At 43.9% G+C, this 22133-nt stretch overlaps 1 protein-coding gene across 2 annotated transcripts in view; it reads left to right on the top strand.

Moving 5' to 3' along the window:
- The window catches only part of LOC127649170 (dihydropyrimidine dehydrogenase [NADP(+)]), a 293316-nt gene that overhangs the window by 197783 nt on the left and 73400 nt on the right, over nucleotides 1-22133 (top strand). For both annotated transcript variants that reach the window (XM_052134143.1, XM_052134142.1), the window contains one exon: nucleotides 1008-1091. In XM_052134143.1, the coding sequence (XP_051990103.1) occupies nucleotides 1008-1091 (84 nt within the window). The remainder of the gene's footprint in view (nucleotides 1-1007; nucleotides 1092-22133) is intronic.

Here is a 22133-nt window from a genome sequence, read left to right as displayed (position 1 = left end):
ATCAGTAGATTTTAGGATTGAGCCATCAACTTGGCAGGCATAATTATGGGCTGATAATTTCAAAATGGTATGGCTGATAATTTTGCCCTATCACAAACCTTAACCCAATCAAATACCTTTAGGGGATGAATTAGAGCATTCAACATCAATAGTGAACCACACTAATGCTTATGTGCATTAATGTTTATCTGCATGGAAGAAGAAAAAATAGCAATGTTACAGCTTTTATTGGAAAAACTTCCAAATGTAGTGAGTCTATTATTGCAGCAGGGACCAACTTCCTATTATTACACATGTTTTGTGGAATGAAATGTTCACAAACCCTATAATATATTATGCGCCTTAGACATTATCAGCACACCTTGGAGAAGATTTGCACAGTTCTATCTCCTGCCTGCCTTGTCTGTCATTTTGTGTCTCTTAAACCCATTCACCCCCGCCCCTCTCTCTCTCTCTCTCCTCTCCTTTCTCTCCTCTTTAATGGCTGTCAGGCTTTAGGAAAGCCATGGCTGTGCATCTGAAGCAGCAGGTTTGTATGGTTTGTAGCAGAGAAATCCTTCTGGCTCTCCCCATTTCAGTGCAGTTTAGAACGGCCGCCAGAGTGTAATTGTCTGTTGAATGCTTTCCCACTTTCAGCACCCTCACTCACTCACCCGCTCCCCATCCACCTGTGCTGCCATTTTCGGCTTCCCTTTTTTATAAAAAAATAAAAAAACAACAACAACTCTGTAGCAACTTTGACATGTTAAAGAGTTCTTCTAGGTCTATTTTATGCTTTTTGAATGCTGGGAAGTGTTTTTTTCTTTTTGTCTCTACTTTGTGCTGCTTTAGGGAAGCTCCTGCTGTTTTAAATATAATTTGTGACCTGTTTGTGAGGTGTTGAAATGCCTTTTCCATGTAACTGTGTTATTTTCTGTGTTGTTTTTGCTGGTGTGTAAATGTAACCCAATTCCTTGCAAGTGTACAAGTAACCATATGATAATGGTGTTTTCTCTCTGGCTCAACAGGACTCTAAATCTGATGCTCTTGAGCTGAACTTGTCCTGTCCTCATGGCATGGGCGAGAGAGGTATGGGACTTGCCTGTGGACAGGTACGACAAACTTTTACACTTTACACGTATTCCCTACACTAACTTCAGATCATGATCTGAATGAATAAACATGCCTTGCTGGAGAATCAGCCTAAAACTGCTAAACAGTTAAAACTATTTCGCTGATGGTTCCCAGTGTTAGATACAGTGGTGCTCAAAAGTCAACTTGTGAAAATATATTTTTTTATATATTTTTTTAGATCAGCATATCAATTTCTTGAATTTCTTAGAATTTTTTATTTCTTAACATTTTGAGAATGTTCAATGGAGCATCTTGTTTGCTTGAATGGAATAAATGAAATCTGACCTTTTGTACAAAGGATTTAACATGCTCAGTGTCAGAAAATGGTTAATTTGATCAGTGATTTCAAAATAGTGCAGAATCTGATGCATTTTTAGTAACACAATTAATGCACGATTAATTTTTTGCACTTCCTGAAAATTCACTTACATTTTTTCCCACTTCCTGTGGCTAAAATTGGCATATATACATTTTCAGGATGTACACACTTGATTCGACTGCACATATTAGCACAGAAACTGAAAAAGTGGAGCAATGCACACTTATTCATCACATGTGGCGTGCCATTCACTTCCATGGCAAGGACCTCACTGTAACCTCGATTTTTGCTTTTTTTCAAGAATAGGAGGAATGTGTCAAAATAAATTTTAGTGATAATCAACATTATGCCACAAATGCTGTTGATTTAGCATAACTTATATTGAACCCAGAACATTCCTTTAAGTTTATCTTACCAATAAAGCTTGATATGAATTTAATCTGCTCATGTGGTCCTATTATTAAAAAAAAGTTCACTGGACCACGGCAGAAGATTATGCCCAACCTTTAATTACAGCTTTTCCACTGATTGTATGGCATGTAAAACTATATTTTATCAAAAATGTATATAGTTAGAAATGTGTCTAATTAACTCTATTAACATTTTTATTTTTTACTTTAACATGTACTTATTAAAATAATTAAAATACAGTGCATTCAGAAAGTATTCAGACCCCTTAATATTTACCACATATTGTTATGTTGCAGCCTAATGCTAAAATGCTTTAAATTATTAGATTGATTTTTTCCACATCAATCTACACTCCATACCCCATAATGATAAAGCAAAAAACAGATTTTTGATAACTGATAATTTATTAAAAAGAAAAAACTGAAATATCACATTAACATAATTATTCACACCCTTAACTCAGTACTTAGTTGAAGCACCTTTGGCAGCGATTACAGCCTCAAGTATTTTAGGGTATGACGCAACAAGCATTGCACACCTGGATTTGGGGATTTTCTGCCATTCTTCACTGCAGATCCTCTCAGGCTCTGTCAGGTTGGATGGGGACCGTCGATGGACAGCCATTTTCATGTCTCTCCACAGTTTTTTGATTGGGTTCAAGTCCGGGCTCTGGATAGGCCACTCAAGGACATTCACAGAGTTGTCCCAAAACCACTCTGGCTTTGTCTTTTCTGTGTGCTTAGGGTCATTATCCTGTTGGAAGGTGAACCTTTGGCCCAGTCTGAGGTACTGAATGCTCTGAACCAGATTTTCAATAAGGATATCGCTGTATTTTGCTGTGTTCAGCTTTCCTTCAACCCTGAACAGTCCCTGCCGCTAAAAAAAACACCCCCACAGCATGATTACGAAGGCCACTGTGCTCTTGGGAACCTTCAATGCAGCCAAAACATTTTTGTAGCCTTCCCCTGATCTGTGCCTCGACACAATAATGTCTCTGAACAGTGCAGGCAGTTCCTTTGGTATTATGGCTTGGTTTTTGCTCTGATATGCATTTTCAGCTGTGAGACCTTATAAAGACAGGTGTGTGCCTTTCCAGATCATGTCCAATCAATTGAATTTGCCACAGATGGACTCCAATCAAAGTGTTGAAACGTCTCATGATCAAGAGAAATGGGATGCAACTAAATTACATATTAAGTGTCATAGCAAAGGGTCTGAATACTTATGTCAATTATATATTTAAGTGTTTTTCTTTTGAATACATTTGCAGTTATCAAATTATTATTTTTTTTGTGCTTTTTTTAGCATAGAAAATAATTTTAGCATAACATAACTGCAACATAACAAAATGTGAAAAAATGTAATGGTCTGAATACTCGTATACTGAATGCCCTGTAAATGACAACTAACCAATTTCAAAGTTCTACCCTGCGGTTAAAAAGTTATTTGAGACAAAGTATGAAGTAAATATATTTATGATTATAATGTTTATTTTTAAAGTACCATGATGAATCAAGATTAATCACAGAAAACGTCTGGGTTACTGGTGTAACCCCTGTTCCCTGATGGAGTGAACAAAGTTTTGTGTCGATGTAGTGACACTAGGGGTTCAATCTTGAGAGACCCAATCACCTTTGCTTAGATAGAAAAGGTCAATGAGAATTGGCGAGTGGAATTTGTATGCCACTCTCCGCATAGACATACGGGTATAAAAGGAGATGGTGTGCATCATTTATTCAGATTTATGCCGAGGAGCCCGGCCATGCCGAGAGTCCCGGCCATGTCAGCGGCCAGTTCAGCACCGTGGCAGGAGGGACACAACATCTCGTTCCCTCCATCAGGGAACAGGGGTTACACCAGACATTGTCTGTCACTCACTCGACGTTGTGTCTATGTAGTGACACTAGGGGCTACTATAGGAAACACCGCAGGTGCTGAACCATGTCACGAGGTATGAAAGAGTGGACACAGGCAGCGTCTGCGTGTCACACAGCAAGCGCTCGACTGTGTCGTGACCTTCCAGCGAGTTTAGGTAAACTCTCCCTAGTCTCCCTAGTCCCGTTAAAGGGTGGGGGGGGCACTTACACAAGGAGTCTACAGCAGTGGCCTTTCCTGATATTTGCTGTTAAGCAATCTCCCGCTGAGCACATTCTAGAAAAACACTGGAAACACCCCTAGTGGAGTGCACCCGGACTCCCAAGGGGAGCGATTGGTATGTGAGGAAAATGGCATCCACAATCCAATGGGCCAGCCTCTGCTTGGAGACAGCTGTCCCCTTCTGCTGCCCGCCAAAACAGACAAAGAGCTGCTCTGAGTGTCTAAAGCTCTGCGTGCTGTCTAGATAGATGCGCAGGGTGCGAACTGGACACAGCAATGACAAGGACGGGTCTTCCTCCTCGGAAGGGAGCACTTGCAGGTTCACCACCTGGTCCCAAAAGGGAGTGGTGGGAATTTTGGGCACATAACTGGACCGGGGTCTCAAGGTCACGTGAGAGTGTGCTGGCCTGAACTCCAGGCATTCAGCTGGTGACAGAGAGCACCTGCAGGTCCCCCACCCTCTTGATGGAAGGGAGCGCCACCAGGAGACGAAGTTCTGAGCTCAGCTTGCTCCAGGGGCTCAAAGGGGGCTCTCTGTAGGGCAGGTAGGACCACAGAGCAATCCCAAGAGGGAATCAGGCACGGTCTAGGAGGATTCAACCTCCTCGTGCCCTTGAAGAACCCATTGATCAGGTCGCGCTGTCATGAGTGTCTCCCGTCCAGTGTATTGTGATATGCTGCTATTGCAGCCATGTACACTTTCAGGGTAGAGGGAGACAGCAGTCTCTCCAGCCCTTCCTGAAGGAAAGACAGCACATCTCTGTGGATCTTCCCCATGGGAAGAACACTAGTTCACAAAGAGACGCCACTTCAAGGCGTACAGTCGCCTCGTAGAGGGGGCTCTGACCTGAGTGATCGTATTTACTACCGCTGGCAGAAGACCCACTAGGTCTTCTGTGTCCCATCCAGGAGCCTGACATGGAGATTCCAGAGGTCTGGACATGGGTGCTGGAGTGTGCCCTGCTGCTGAGTGAGAAGGTCCCGCCTAAGGGGAAATCGCAAGGGAGGTGATACTGCCAGGAGCATCAGATCCGAGAACCAAATCTGGTTAGGCCAGTATGCAACGAACAGGGCTTGCTGCTCATCCACCCTGACTTTTCATAAAGTCTGTGCAATGAGGCTCACAGGAGGAAATGCATACTTGCATAGCCCTCGAGGCCATCTGTGCGCCAAGGCATCCGTGCTGAGGGGGGTCTCGGACAGGTAGTACCAAAGGGGGCATTGAGAGGACAATTGGGAGGCAATTAGGTCTATCTGCGCCTCTCCGAATCTCTCCCAAATCAGCTGGACTACATTACCTGCCATGAGAGTGCATGTGCTGAATGGTTGTGGATGCCCATAAGGTGAGTGGCTCACAGAGACTTCAACATCTGCAGACCTCAAAGGACTCCTGCTCTAGGGGAACAACTGCCAATTGAAAGACCAAGGGCTGAAAGTCTTGCGCCACTGTGGCATGATGGTCACTCACCGGGACTCAAGTCTGTAGCCAGTGCGCGGTCTCATATGCACCAACCCAAGGGGGAGAACTGCCACTGAGAATGCCATATGTTCCAGAAGCCTCTAAAATTGTTTCACTGTCACCGCTACCTTCTGCCTGAAGGTTTTCAGAAAAGAGAATGCTCTGCACAGGGGAGAGCTTGCTCTTCTTCCGGTTGATCTGAAGCCTGCAATAGATCTTGGTAGTGAGCTAGGATTAGCCAGTCGTCGAGATAATTGAGAATGCATATACAGGCACCGCAGGGGAACGGCTCTGGCGAGAAGCAGACGGTGTGCGGGACTTCAGAAGCCTGAATGCGGCCGAGTCATGCCACGGCAGGATGTGCTTAATCACCTTGATCTGCTTCCTCACCGTTGAGAACTGATATGCGAAGCGCCCTTTGGTGGATGGCCACATCGAAGTGCACCGGGAAGAAAGGCACCAGAAACCAATCATCCAGCCGCGAATGCTCAGGGCAGGGTTAAACATAAGCTCGATGTTCGCAGTCACCCGGGCAAGCATGGCTGCCATCTAAGCGTCTGCCTTATTGTGTGTCTATCATCCATTGGCGGTAGTGCAGAAGATTCGTCCGCTTCCGATAGCAGAACCCCACCCTCCGATGCTGTGACTGAAAGCTTGTCCTCGTCACGAGCCATGAACAACACATTAAACCCGCCGGGTTTTATCTTATGTATTGAAGGAGCATGCTGGGAGGTCCGCGGGTCTGATCCAGCAGAAGTGTTCCCATGTTCACATCCAGATTGCCTGCTTAGCTTGCTGACCCGGCCGGCTGAGCATCAGCCCAGGACGGACCAGGTTGGGGAGCAGCCTTGGTGTCTCGTGGAGCCATGACTGCAATGTTCTCATGGGCATGATAACATGACCCTTCCACGAAAGCAGACAGGGAACTGTGCGATTAATTAGTTTAAGTTTAATCAATTCACAGCCTTGTTTATATAATTTTTTTAAATTGCCAAAATAAATTTAATACAAAGGACATCTGGCTCTAACAAAGACAGAAAGAGATGTGGAATACCAGATGTACAACTAAAGAAAAGGATAAGTGCATCAGAGTCTCTAGTTTGAGAAATAAAGGCCACACATGTCCTCAGCTGACAGCTTCATTGAATTCTACCCACTCAACACCGGTTTCATGTACAACAGTAAAGAGAAGACTCAGGGGTGCAGGCATTATGGGAAGAATTGCAAAGAAAAAGCCACTTTTTACATGGAAAGCAAATGAAAAGGGTGTGGGCAAAGAAACACAGACATTGGACAACAGATAATTGGAAGAGTGTTATAGATCTTAACCGCATTAAGCATTTGTGGGATCAGCTAGACTGTAAGGTGTGTGAGAAGTGCCCACAAGACACCTATGGAAAGTGCTACAGGAAATGTGGGGTGAAATGTCACCTGAGTATCTGGACAAACTGACAGCTAGAATGCCAAGGATCTGCAAAGCTGTCATTGCTGCATATGGAGGATTTTTTTTATGCGAAATCTTTGAAGTAGTTTAAGAAGATTTGGAAAAAAAAATCAAATCTTTATAGTAATTTTTCACGTTATTAATGTCCTGACAATACATTTATATATATATATATATATATATATATATATATATATACTGTATTGTGGTGAGCAGGGCGGAGCCGAGCGGCTGGGTAGAGCGAGGCTGGGAAGATAATTGGCAATTGACTTTCACCTGCGTTCCAGCGAGGGGCGATAGGACTACTTAAGGAGAAGAGATAATGGCAGACGGGAAAGAGATATGTGTGAAGCCGTTTATGAGGGTTGAGTTGAAAAGCCAATAGAATTTGTGTCATGATGCTGAAAAGCATAACTTAGTGTGAAGAAGAGTGTTATTGTGTGACTGAAAGTGCAACAGTAAACGTCTATGTGTTCTGTCAAGCTGGCCCCAGCTTCCTCCTTTCCATAATTGTTACACTGGTGACAACCCAGGAAGGAGGAAGGTAGCGCCGTCCAAGGAGTCTTCGCCGTTGTCTGGGGCTCGCGACACCAAGCGACTCCGGTGGTTCTGGACCATTCGGTTCATTTAATTTGGTCAAAAAAAAATCTGCAAGAAGTGTTTATTTTCCTTGGATATTTTTTTTTACTTATTGTATGTATTTTTTTCTTTGTTGCGGGAAGATCTTGAGTTTCTTGAGGAAAATGTATAATAAGCTAATAATAGTTATATTGGTTGACAGCATTTCAAACTGAAATGTGTTAGCATTTTGGTAAGGTTGATTTTAAATTTTTGTATCTTTATTTTGTTTGTCCAGTTCCAAATAAAGATAAAATTATACAAGTAGTATTGTAAAAGTAGATAGACTTCCTAGAAAAATATCTCAGCTCAGTAGGTCCTTATAATGGTAGGGGATGGTAACACGATTTTTAATGCTTCAAAAACACAGACAATCAGCCATCATAACATCATCCATACGACTCTGGATGTGTTGTGATACATGCACAACACATCCAGAAGAGCAGCGCTGTTTACAACTAATTAGGAGTGATACTGTACAGACCAAATGCCATAAACCTTTTAAGCAAATTTAAGCAAAGATGAAGAGAAGAGGAGATACTAGTTTTTTGCACTGCCATATTTATTTGAACCTGAATACTCTGACCAGGAGTACAAGGAAATGGAGGAGGCTGGACCAACAAGCCTCAGAGAGACAGATAGCTCAGGAGAAGTGGTGGTACACATGTAGGCAATGTCAACAGAGGTTGGAGAATGAAACGTTGCCATGCCATCACTGGAAAGACCGCTTGACCTCAGCCCTCTCATGAACATTCATAATGTTGCTTACCGGACACGATGAGTTGTAGTTAAAAAGTACTTAAATATTTAAATTTTTTGCATCAAAAGCACTGATATTGCTTTATAAAACGTTAATTTAACCACTGGAGTCATATGGATGGCTTTATGGATGCTGATTGTCTAGGCTTTTTGGAGCATCAAAAATCGTGTTACCATCCAACTGCATAAAAAGGACATACTGAGTGTAACGTTGGGTACGTGGAGTGGAAGAGGAAGAGAGGAGATGCAGGACTAAATACTTTAAATCCTTTAATAACAAATGCTGGAGTGGAACAAACAATAAAGTTAAACAGGCTAACATTACACAACAAAAAACTTCAAAATAAGAGTCCTTGTAGAACGTGAGGGAGACAGACTGTGACACTAAGATGAGATATTTTTCTTCAAATGTGTTCTGCTGATGAAAGGAAGTCATCTGGGATGGCATGAGAGTTAGTAAATGATGAGAGAATACAATTTTTTGGGTTAACTATCCTTTTAATTCAGTGACTAGTCTAGAGTTTCCAAAAATAGGCATTAAAATATGGTTATTTCATATATAAACCAATTTTTATTGATTTTCCAGAAAACTTTGACTATATTGTGTATATATATAATATATATATATATATATATATATATATATATATATATATATATACATACACTCACCTAAAGGATTATTAGGAACACCATACTAATACTGTGTTTGACCCCTTTCAGCCTTCAGAACTGCCTTAATTCTACGTGGCATTGATTCAACAAGGTGCTGAAAGCATTCTTTAGAAATGTTGGCCCATATTGATAGGATAGCATCTTGCAGTTGATGGAGATTTGCGGGATGCACATCCAGGGCACGAAGCTCCCGTTCCACCACATCCCAATGGTGCATTATCCTGCTGGAAGTAGCCATCAGAGTATGGGTACATGGTGGCCATAAAGGGACGGACATGGTCAGAAACAATGCTCAGGTAGGCCGTGGCATTTAAACGATGCCCAGTTGGCACTAAGGGGCCTAAAGTGTGCCAAGAAAACATCCCCCACACCATTACACCACCACCACCAGCCTGCACAGTGGTAACAAGGCATGATGAATCCATGTTCTCAGTCTGTTTACGCCAAATTCTGACTCTACCATCTGAATGTCTCAACAGAAATCGAGACTCATCAGACCAGGCAACATTTTTCCAGTCTTCAACTGTCCAATTTTGGTGAGCTCTTGCAAATTGTAGCTTCTTTTTCCTATTTGTAGTGGAGATGAGTGGTACCCGGTGGGGTCTTCTGCTGTTGTAGCCCATCCGCCTCAAGGTTATGCGTGTTGTGGCTTCACAAATGCTTTGCTGCATACCTCGGTTGTAACGAGTGGTTATTTCAGGCAAAGTTGCTCTTCTATCAGCTTGAATCAGTCGGCCCATTCTCCTCTGACCTCTAGCATCAACAAGGCATTTTCACAGGACTGCCGCATACTGGATGTTTTCCCTTTTCACACCATTCTTTGTAAACCCTAGAAATGGTTGTGCGTGAAAATCCCAGTAACTGAGCAGATTGTGAAATACTCAGACCGGCCCATCTGGCACCAACAACCATGCCACGCTCAAAATTGCTTAAATCACCTTTCTTTCCCATTGTGACATTCAGTTTGGAGTTCAGGAGATTGTCTTGACCAGGACCACACCCCTAAATGCATTGAAGCAACTGCCATGTGATTGGTTGATTAGATAATTGCATTAATGAGAAATTGAACAGGTGTTCCTAATAATCCTTTAGGTGAGTGTATATATATATATATATATATCATCTCGTGATATAACATTTCTAAAATCATATTATATGATTTTTGGTAATATATAAATGTGCTATATATTTTTCATAACATTTCTTTGTTTAAAATTGTCCAAAATGCTCTGCCCTTTCTGGTTATTGCCAGGCTTTAATTTAATTTTTAATCTCAGATTTTCAATGTGGACTCAGACATTTGAACCCTTCTATTTGTTTTGGTTAATCTGATTATCTGTCTGATTTAAGCTGCTAATCAGCATGGCTCCACTGATCAAGCTGGTGTACCTGCAACAAAAAACAACTTGTTCCAGTAACAGACCATCATTGCCAGCCTAAAACTATTTAAAATAATATTTTTGACTTTTGCCACTTTTATTGAGAAATTGCAAGGGAGAAGTGAGGAAATGACACAAGCAGGGTGCAAACATAACACGCAAGGGAGTGGTGTTTTTCCAGCAAGGAGATCCCAAGCAAGGCCTCACAAGATATTAAAATGCAGACCACGGAAAGATCAGGGGGCATCTAATGGCAACTGGTGTGATACCTCTCCATCTCCTGGTAGCTTTGTTATGGTTGTTTGGAGAGCAGGAGCCATTCCCTGTCAAAAAGCTACACTTATGATGCTGTGCTGAGTTAGCGCTTTGGGAACAACTTTAGGTGTGACCAGCTGTGAATATGTGTGCAACACATCAATGAAAATTGACCGGAATTTATAGCCTCTGCCGGTGACGTCATTGGATGCACCTGTAGCAGGGCTATAAATAGATGTGTCACAGGTGCATCGTCAGATCTTTTGTCTTCAGATCACTCGGGTGCGAGCATTGTGATCTGCTCTCAGTCAAAATGCTTCGCACTCGTCTTGCTTGCTTCCGAGAATCAGCGCCGACACTTCAATCGTGGGGCTCTTGTATGGATCTGGCTAAGGAGCGAGAGATGGGTCCGTCCCTGTTGCTCGCTCTCTCCCCAGATCCAGCTGGTCCTTCCCGTGATCCTGAAGTGCGCTCCGGCGCCTCTTCAGTTCATGAGGGGGACCTTGAATCTCTTGAGTCTGCAGACTTTGAGTTACCCACCTCCGAGCATTCCGGGCATGATAATAAATCATCGGAGGATTTACTTGAGGTGATTACTCATGCGGTGGCCAGGCTTCAATTAGACTGGCCACGTGAACAAGAGACCCCCAAACGCTCCAAGTTGGAGGACAGATTTCTGTCTGGTGGCCAGGGGAAGGGAATGCCTCATCAGTCCCTTCCTTTCTTTGATGAGCTCCGTGACGAGCTCTCTCGTTCATGGAGGAAACCTTATACTTCCTGTGTCTACGTCCCCTCGACGTCGATATATTCGACTATCGTGGGTGCTGAGACACGGGGGTATTCGGTGATGCCGCCGGTTGAAGTGACACTTGTTGGTTATCTCTTGCCGTGTTCTGCATCATCGTTAAAAAGACCCTCTCTCCACACAAAGCCGCGGAGGACTACCTCCACGCTAGTAGGGAAGGCTTATCTGGCAGCGGGTCAGGCTGGTGCTGCCCTGCATACTATGGCAGTGTTACAGGCATACCAGGCTGATCTGCTGAAGGACCTGAGTGCAGGCACCACGCTGGATGAGAAGGCTTTCTCCGAGCTTCGTCGAGCCACGTATCTATCTTTCCATGCCACCAAGCAAGACGGCCTATGCCATTGGTTAATGTTAGCCTGCCATTGGTCACCCAGACCCGCCCCGATCCTTCTAGAAGGGAGGCTCAGAGAAAAAGCGTGGCGAGTCGTGCTCCCCCTCGTAAAGACTGGGGACAGGTTCGTCGCCCTCAGCAGCCCCCAAAGCAAGACCTCAGGGGAGTAATTTCTAAGAGGAGAAAACCCTGATGGTTTTGCGCCAAGCCTTGTGGAGGTAGCCCCCCTCGGGACGGGGTGTGTGTATCATCCACTTCAACCCTCCCGGCACCCCCACGAAACCTCTCAATTCCCGCCGTCTCTTGTGTTTCGGGATTTAGAGGTTTCCAGCGTAATGTTGGGTGTACCGTTGCTTCCTACCTTAGTCCAGGACGCGGAACACTCGACATCCCCTCAACAGGAAGTGTCAAAATGAATACCCATCTCAGGGAACCTGGCAGCGTGGAAACTTCTGCTAGTTATTTCTATGTGGGTCCTAAGAACATTAGAAAAAGGCTACAGAATTCAATTCGACAGTTCAATTCAACAGCGTGGTTTACACTACCGTGAAACCGGAGCAGGCATGTGTACTGTGGAAAGAACTGCAAAATCTCTTGATCAAAGGGGCCATAGAATGTGTTCCCCATCCAGAGATAGAGTCAGGTTATTACAGCAAATACTTCCTGGTTCCCAAGAAGGGTGGGGTGTTGCGTCCGATCTTAGATCTTCGAGGCTTGAATTGCTCAGTCAGGGCGTTCAATTTCAAGATGCTAACTATCAAGACGGTCATTATGGAAATTTTGCCACAGCACAGGAAGTTCCTGAGGTTCGCTTTCGGGGGCAAAGCCTTCCAATATCGGGTTCTTCCGTTTGGCCTAGCCCTATCACCCCGCACATTCACAAAATGCATGGCTGCAGCACTGGCTCCTTTGCGACTCCGGGGCATCCACATTCTGAATTACATAGACGACTGGCTGATACTAGCACAGTCTCAAGAACTGGCAGTTTAGCACAGGGATATTTTCTTAGATTGACGGGGTGCCGTTGGGGAGACATCCTCTACTCGCTCGCTTCATTCGTGGAGCTATGCGACTGAGGCCTGCTGCTAGGACCAGGACCCCTTCATGGGACTTAGCAATAGACCTTGAGGGTCTGGTTGAGACCCCCTTCAAACCTCTAGATTCAGCGTCTGATAAACGTCTGACTCTCAAGTTGTTTTTTCTTATGGCAATTACTTCTCTAAAAAGAATTGGGGATCTACAGGCTCTGTCTGTCTTGCCATCCTGCTTAGATTTTAGCCCAGGAATGGCAAAAGCAATATTGCACCCTCACCCTGACTACCTGCCCAAGGTTCCTTTCTTGACTTTACATCCGGTCACTCTCGAAGCCTTCTGCTCCCCGCCGTTTACAACGCTGGAGCAGGAAAGACTTCACAGACTTTGTCCAGTCCGTGCCCTTCAGACTTATGTCCACTGCACTAGCTTGTGGCGTAAGTCAGGGAAACTATTAGTTTGCCATGGGGGCCTCAACAGGGGGGCAGCCCCACCAAACAGACTATGGTGCATTGGGTTGGAGATGCTATTGCCCTGGCCTACGAGGCACGCGTTCAAGCTTTGCCAGTAGGTATCAGGGCTCACTCTACCAGAGGGGTTGCCTCCTCTAAAGCCTTGGCTAGAGGTGTCCCTCTGCAGCATGTTTGTGATACGGCAGGCTGGTCCTCTCCCCACACATTCATAAGATTTTATAGTTTGGATATTCATGCCACTCCGGGCTCTTATGTCCTTGAGTCAACATCACAAGCTCATGTCTGAGACCTCTCGCGCTCTTGTGAGTACACTACAAAACTGTAAGGTGTCTGGACATCCACAGTGCGGCGGCATGGGTATTCTTGTTCCCAAAGCGCTAACTCAGTGCCGCATCATAAGTGTAGCTTTTTGACAGGGAACGTCTTTGGTTACTTAACTGTAACCCCTGTTCCCTGATAAAAGCGGAACGAAATGCTGCGCTTCATTGCCGCACTGGGATGCCCCAGGACTCCTCTTCAGACAAAATACCTGACGATGCACCTGTGACGCATCTATTTATAGCCCTGCTACAGGTGCATCCAATGATGTCGCCGGCAGAGGCTATAAATTCCGGTCAATTTTATTGACGTGTTGCACACATTTTCACAGCTGGTCACACCTAAAGTTGTTCCCAAAGCGCTAACTCAGCGCAGCATCTCGTTCCGCTTTTATCAGGGAACAGGGGTTACAGTTAAGTAACCCGTGACGTTTCCCCTCAAACAGGACACAAAGCCATTGTGCTCCTGCAGAGGCTCTAAACAAGCCCCTCACACACAAACACACATATGAAGCTAATAACAGTCTGCTGCCTCCTGGCAGCTAACCTCTGTTTGAACTAATGCAAGGCAATATCATTTAATCACACTGTTTGCCACACGCTCTCTTATGCTCTCTCTATTGCAGGGTCTCTCTCAGTTTGTCTGTCTGTCACTCTCTCTCTCTCTTCCTCCTATTTATCTTGATCGCTCTCTCTTTCCCCATCTCTATGTTGTTCTCTCCCCCTTATACAGTGTGGAACAGGGGGTGGGCTCGTTGATTGTTTGAGAGTAAGTAGGAAATTGTGCAGCAGTACATAAATGTGTGATTGCAGCTCCATACTGTTGGGTATTTAATCAGAGAGCATGGCCCTTTCTCTGAACCCTGGAGCGTAAGACACACTGGGTTAATGCAGCTCTGTCTGGACACAGCGCTGTTGGAGGAAAAGTCATTTACATCTTACAAAGGCACAAATCAAAGTTGCATAGATTTTAATATGCAATTTTTTTTCACTGAGACCGAATAAGAACTTTAAATATCTGCAGTGAGGCATTGTTTTGGTTCAGGTGGAGCGGAATCTGCACTATAGCCTGTTTAAAATTAAAGGGATAGTTCACCCAGAAATGAAAATTCTGCCATGATTTACTATCCCTCTTGTTGTTCCGAACCCATATGACTTTGTCTTCTGTGGCACACAGGAGATGTTAGTGTGTTAGTCTCAGTCACCTTTCACTTTCATTGCTGCATCTTGGAAGTGAATGGTGACAGAGGCTGTCATTCTGCACATCTCCTCCCATGGTCCATGGAAAAAAGTAATATATCTTTGAAACATGAGGTTGGGTAAATTACAATTTTGTTATTTTTGAGTAATTTATCCATTTAAAAATTGTTGAGCTATATCGTTTAATTTCTATGGAAGTGATGTGCAGTGGCTCTCAGGTGGTTTTGCTTTAGGGCCCAGATTTTACATTGGACATCCAAGTGACAATCCAACACAATACTAAACCCTATTCAATATAGGCCATGTTTTCTTTTACTGTGCATAGTTTTGTGCATGATTTAAGAATGAACGCTTGTGACACAATAGTATTGTCTCAAAACACTGTAGAGTCTGATCCATATTAATTTTACTCAATTATGCATGATTATATGATTAGTTGCCTTTTATTATTTGCATTCAGCATTGTTTTCCCTGCTGTCCACGACCCTATCAGAACAGATCTTCGACCCTCTAGTTGAAAACCACTAGTGTATATAACACTCATACTGTAAGTGCATGTACTGTTATAGGAGCAATTTGTGGTGCTGAAATCAGTCATATTGCTTTCTGCAGACCAAACTAGTTTTCTTTCCAGCTTGATTTATATTTATAGAACCTTTTTATGTGTAATATTTTCCATGGCGTACAAGATTGTGTCAGTGGTGGAGAATGGATTACTTTATACCATCTTCCACTGCCTGTGCTTTGTTGCAGATTAGTCCTCAGTTACATATATTACTGCCTTAGATATATATTATGTATATTCATTGATAGCCCTTTGGTGTTCTAGACCAAACTCACTGCTAGATTTCAACAACCGTACAATTGGGGAATACTATGCATCCAACTTTTCTAATGAAATTCCATTGATATAAGAAATGACTTGATGTTAATGTTAGTATTGAAACGGTGTATAAATATGGATAGAATCAAAAGATAATATAAAGGAATAGTTCACCCAGAAATGAAAATCTGCCATAATTTACTCACTTTCATCTTATTTGAAACTGTTATGTCTTTTTTATACAATATTCATACATTTATACATAGTACCACATAAAAAAAAATGGTATAACTGTGACCAGAAACGTCACAAGTTGGCTTTAATATAATGGTCAGAAGTTAAATTTATAACAAATCAAATTCATAGCAAAACATTCACACTAGAGGTTGATCAATGGATTTTGCAGATACCGATAACTAAGGTGGTGGAAAAGGCTGAAAACTATTAATCAGCTAATAGTTTTTAAAATCGACTGATAGAATGTTACAGCATTTTCTTAGCTGGCACAGACATAGACCAAGGCCAGATTACAACATTTATTTTTTAACCAATAATATTAATTAAAAAAAGAACATTGGGTGCATAGCATGGACTTTTAACACTAAACAAGCTTGCAACACAGCAAGGACTTATATAATATTTACCCAATCAAGCTTTTTATAGCTTATAATATTATTATTATTCACAATATATGAAGTTTGAGACAGAATGTATGTGCTAACAAGGGACGTTTCCATGCAGTAAAATTTTTCTTTGCATGCCCTCAAGGGTTGCTCCTATACCAACATTTTGGCTTCACTACGATACCAGCCCTGGTATCGATACTAAATTGATACTATAATCAGCAAATAAAAAGCATCAGATTTCTGATTAAATTACACAGAAAATGACTTGATTAAAGTCTTACAGTTACAAATAATGCTTTTTCCGTAGAAATTTTCTGGATTCCACGTGTGCGAGCAGGGCGGAGCCGAGTGGTGTCTGGGTATAGCGAGGCCATGAAGATAAGTGGCGAATGACTTTCACCTGCATGTCACACTGGTCTCGCGTTCCAGCGAGGGACGGCGGAAGTACTTAAGGAGAAGTGACAGTGGCAGATGGGAGAGAGACGCATGAAGCTGTCTGTGTGGGTCTGCGTGTCAGAAGCGGGGGTGCTGAATAGTAGCCCATATGTTAAATGTTCGTCTGAAAATTCTTATTGTGGAATGCTGAAAAGTCTTCGACAATAAATGTCTATGTGCTTTGCCAGCTTCCTCCTTTCCCCTCTGTAAAGCAGTCAATGGAATGGAGGAGGCGAGAACCAGCTTTTCAATATAAATAATGGTTTAATATAAAACTTAAACAGAAGACAAACACACACATGATGAACATGTCCGTAAACTATCTCTCTCTCCCACACAATCCTCCGCAGTCGACCTTAATCCCTCTCGGAGGCTTGATTAGCCTGATAAGGGTGTAGAATCACGACCCGGCCCTGCACTCCGCCCTGCCACATTCCTCCCTCGTTCTCTCTGGCAGGGTAGCCCCCGGCATGACGTACACCCCCTTTCCCTGGGGAGGGGCGTGCCTTTTTGCCCCGTCTGCCGGCAGGTCATCCCAGTCTTCCTGGACGAGGGAGGGGACGAGGGGAGGGAAACATAAATAAATAAATAGGGGGGGTACTTCCTGTAACAGTGTAGTACCCCCCAAAAAGTGTAGTACCCCCTTGCCAGTTCTCCGATACGCCATAGCTTGTTCCTCTGCCACTCCTCCACCCTCTAACGGATGACAGCCGCGCCTCTCTGGGCGGATTGGAGGCAGATCTCCAGCCCCTGGCGGATGGAACGCCCCGGCGCATTCTTGGGGAACAGAAGGGGTCTCCCCCGCCCCTGGCAGCGGCCCTGACCGCTCCAGGCGGTCGGTTAGGAGCCCCTTCTCCCCTCGCGCTCGGCAGCCGTTGTCCGCTTCCATTCGGCCGGGCTCCTCGTCCCCCAGCAGATGGTCGTGGCTGCTCCGTTGGGGTGGACGGAAGTGGTGAGAATCCCTCTTCCTTCCTGGATTTCGGCACCAGTGTAAAGCAGTCAATGGAAAGGAGGCGGCGAGAACCGGCTTTTTAATATAAATAATGGTTTAATATAAAACTTAAACAGAAGACAAACACATACGACGGACATGTCCGTAAACTATCTCTCTCTCCCGTACAATCTTCCGCAGTCGACCTTTATCCCTCTCGGAGGCTTGATTAGCCTGATAAGGGACCTGGTATGTAGAATCACGACCCGGCCCCGCCCTCCACCCTGCCACACCCTCGTTAATTGTTACACTGGTGCCGAAACCCAGGAAGGAGGAAGGATGCGCCATCCGCAGTCCTCGCCGCTGACTGGGGGTTGCGATGCCCAGGGAGTGTTCGAAGGCTATGGGGTCCAGTGCCATCACCGGTGTCACAGACAGAAGCAGGACAGCAGGCTGAGGACCACTCTACAGCGTATCAGGGGCCGGCGAGCTCCTCTTTCTTTCTCTCCCCTCTCTACTTGTTTTCTCCATCTTGTCACCCCCCTTTCTCTTCTTTCATCCTGTTTCCCCTCCCAGGCATGCACAGGTTGGATCCAGAGACCGGTATGACCAGTTGATGCTCCATCCATAGATATGGGGTCACAGGCTGGAGAAATCCCCTACCTGAGTTTGGCGATGGGGGTATGTGGTGAGCAGGGCGGAGCCGAGCAGCGTCTGGGCAGAGCGAGTCCAGGAAGATAAGTGGCGAATGACTTTCACCTGCGTGCCACACTGGTCTCATGTTCCAGTGAGGGGTGGCGGGAGTACTTAAGGAGAAGAGACAGCAGCAGACTGGAGAGAGAGACGTGTGAAGCTGTCTATGTGTCAGAAGCATGGGTACTGAAAAGCAGCGCATATGTTGAATGTCCGACTGAAAGTCTTATTGTGGAATGCTGAAAAGTCTTTGACAATAAATGTTTATGTGCTTTGTCAACCCAGTCCCAGCTTCCTCCTTTCCCCTCATTAATCGTTACACCATGTTGCATGTTTTAATTAAACACTATGATCAAATGGTGTTTAAACAAATTGATACATACAGTTTTAATCAAATAAAATATAATAATCAATATTTTTTGGTAAAATAAAATGCTGCACAACAGAGCTTCACAGTATTAATGAAACAATCTGATTACCTGTGGCACAAGGCTGATTGTGTTTGTGATTTTGATTACACATAATTATTAGGGCTGTCAATCGATTACATTTTTTAATCAAATTAATTACATGGTGTCCCGAATAATTAATCGCATTTAATCGCATATACAAATATTTGCTGAGAAAGCCCCTCATATAACAATAATTCAGTATATAAAGATTATACATATTTATATCAATCTATAATTATACATAGTTATTTTTAAATATTTTAAAATTGTATATATATGTATATATGGAGTGTGTACTCCAGGTAGGGAAGGAGGTATTGAAGGAATTAAAGTACCTCGGGGTCTTGTTCACGAGTGAGGGGACAATGGAGCGGGAGGTTGGCCGGAGAATCGGGGCAGCGGGGGCGGTATTGCACTCGCTCTATCGCACCGTTGTCACGAAAAGAGAGCTGAGCCGAAAGGCAAAGCTCTCGATCTACCGGTCCAATTTTTTTCCTACCCTCAGCTATGGTCATGAAGGCTGGGTCATGACCGAAAGAACTAGGTCATGAGTACAAGCGGCCTAAATGGGCTTCCTCAGAAGGGTGGCGGGCTTCTCCCTTAGAGATAAGGTAAGGAGCTCAGTCATCCGTGAGGAGCTCGGAGTAGAGCCGCTGCTCCTTTGCGTCGAAAGGAGTCAGTTGAGGTGGTTTTGGCATCTGTTAAGGATGCCCCCTGGCCGCCTCCCTAGGGAGGTGTTTCAGGCACGTCCAGCTGGGAGGAGGCCTCGGGGAAGACCCAGGATTAGGTGGAGAGATTACATCTCCACACTGGCCTGGGAACGCCTCTGGGTCCCCCAGTCAGAGCTGGTTAATGTGGCTCAGAATAGGGAAGTTTGGGGCCCCCTGCTGGAGCAGCTGCCCCCGCGACCCGACTTCGGATAAGCAGTTGAAGATGGATGGATGAATGGATATATATATATATTAGATTTATTATGAGGGCTTGTTTAAAAGCCTGTCAATTTACACCTTCGTCAGATATGCTTGTGTAGTGTCTCGGGTGCATTGCCTCATAAACATAAAATGTTTAGGTCACTGTTTCAAGTTAAATATAGTTTAATACTCAATCTTGAAACACATCTTGAGATCCCTTAGTTCGCATTTGCGCTCCTTCAAGTGTTTTGAATGCAAGAACTTAAAGCATGTTTGTGTTGTTCTGCCTACTGAAGTGTTTTCTTCACTGTTTAAACTACGCATTGCCACACATCTGAAATGCCACTTACTGCCCTCTGGAGTAAACAGGTGGTACTACAAGCTCGCATTTCTCAGGATTTTCCGTATTATGGTCAGGAGGCAGTGGGATTAATTGCCTTCATTTTGCCTGTTGCGTACAGTGCATGTGACTGTACAGTATATTATTTCATTAAATTACATCCTTCTGCTGTTTATTGATCACCAGAGGTTTTTTAATTTATTTTCAAATTGTCATTGATTTCAGCTCAAATTTGTCACGTCTCATATAATTTTGCTAATGACAGCATACTATAATAGAATCTAGAAATTAGCAATAATATCATATCATACCGTTACATTTTGGTATCACGATACTTAATTAGTACCGGTAAACTGCGCAACCCTAATGACCTCACAAAAAAACGTAATTACCAAAGAAGCACAGGGAATTTAAAAAACAATCTGCAACTAGCAGCATAGATTTTTGCCTAAAACCGGCAACTATTGGCACCGAATAATCTGTAAAACCGATTTATGGTTCTACCTTTAATTTAACAGTTATTTTTACACCGGGCTCTATCGTCTATATTGCTTTTATATTTTTTGTGTGGGTCGATCCATTTGCCTTTCGTAATGCATTGAAGGGACTATCCGCACTCTAAATTACTGTTGTTTTTATTATGTATTAATTTCTTTAATTCTACCTTTAACTCACACAAATTAGATTTTCAATGAAAATAATTTTGATTGAGTCTGACTGGGCTCAAAATAGAGAAAAGGTGCATTGTGACGCACTGTAACCGACAGACATTTTTCAGTTTAGACCGCTTCAGTGATTATAATGGGAGCGACTTCACTGATTATAATGTCCCATTTAGACACTGTGATAGGTCCCCTACACACTCTAATGGAGTGTTTAATCAATTTATAAAATTTGTTTCGAGGCAACGGAAAGAGCTTTATCAGTTTGAAAACAAGCTAATTGGATTCCCGAAAGAACAACTGGAGCTGCGTGATTGGTCAATGGATGCCTACATCAGAGTGCATTATTGCCCACTGCAACAGTTGAATGTTTTCAGCTCTTTTTCCCTTGCGTTTTTCCTTCTACATCTTTAAGAAGCACCATTCCCTTTGAAATCAATGGATCTGCAACGTTCTCTTACGCAATGTAAACTCTAGTGTGTAGGTGCCCTTAATTGTAAAGTGTGTGTATGTGCGCCCATATTTTAGAGCGTGGCTGGGGTTCTATTGATGTGAGTGATCCCTGGCTTCGTTTCAGTGTCCTTTCCATGAGATTGATGTGTCTCATAAGTGTCGCAAGCCTCATCAGGACGTGTTCTACCTGGATATTAAGGAAAGGCTTTCAGACACATCAAGCCAGAGGAGTCTCTTCTCCACCATCCAAACCACCACCCAAGCACAAGCCCTGAGCTCAGAGCCTTGAAACCCAAGCTTACAAGCACTTGTCAGCCGGAGGCCTTTAATAAGCTGTCATAGGCCTTCCCAGCGCCGCTGAGCTCCCCTCTGTGAGGACATTAAGTTCTTACAAGCAGCATCTGTTTCAGGGCCAGGCACCTGCTCTGCAGCTACAGCCCCTGCCTCTGGCCCTGGTGCTCCACTAATGATTTTCTACCTTCCCCAGACCACAATCCCTGCTGTTAGCCACTATGTTTTACCCTTGCCACCAGTGGCCTGCACACACAAACATGCACACACTTTTTCGCTTGCAGACATCTGCTGGCTGGCCTCCATTATGTTCCTGGAAAACGTAATGTGCTCTCAATCTCCTCTGCAAGCCTGAAGGTGCTTTTTTTTCCTCACTCAAGCATTTCATTCCTCTGAGCACTCGGGTCCCTGGCGCCACTATCCCTGATCACCCCATCTCCACCTACACCTCAACCTCACATAAACACTTTCTCTCTCTCTCTCTCGCTCTCTCTCTCTCTCTCTCCAATTCTTTTGCCTCTATTTTCTCATTTGCTCTACATCTTTCCTCTGTCTTTTTTTTTTTTTTTGGTGGGGGGGTGTCTATCCTCTCTCTATAGACCACAGAACATTCTGGTGGCAACCCTCTTACAAGATTTAGTGTGTGTAAATGTTTGTGTGTGGTGTTTGCCAGCCTTGTTATAAATGCTTGCTGCCCACATCCCTCCCACGGCCCATATTGGTGGCTATTTTTCTCCAATGCACCACATATCATCCCCTCATGTTCCACAGAACAAAAAGAAATTGCTTGTGAGCTCGATCAGATCACAAATCACCACCATGAAGCCTT

Source organism: Xyrauchen texanus, chromosome 9, assembly GCF_025860055.1.
Source record: "Xyrauchen texanus isolate HMW12.3.18 chromosome 9, RBS_HiC_50CHRs, whole genome shotgun sequence".
NCBI classification, from domain to species: domain Eukaryota; kingdom Metazoa; phylum Chordata; class Actinopteri; order Cypriniformes; family Catostomidae; genus Xyrauchen; species Xyrauchen texanus.
Note: the sequence above shows the minus strand (reverse complement) of the source record. Positions and strands in the feature narration are given on the sequence as shown.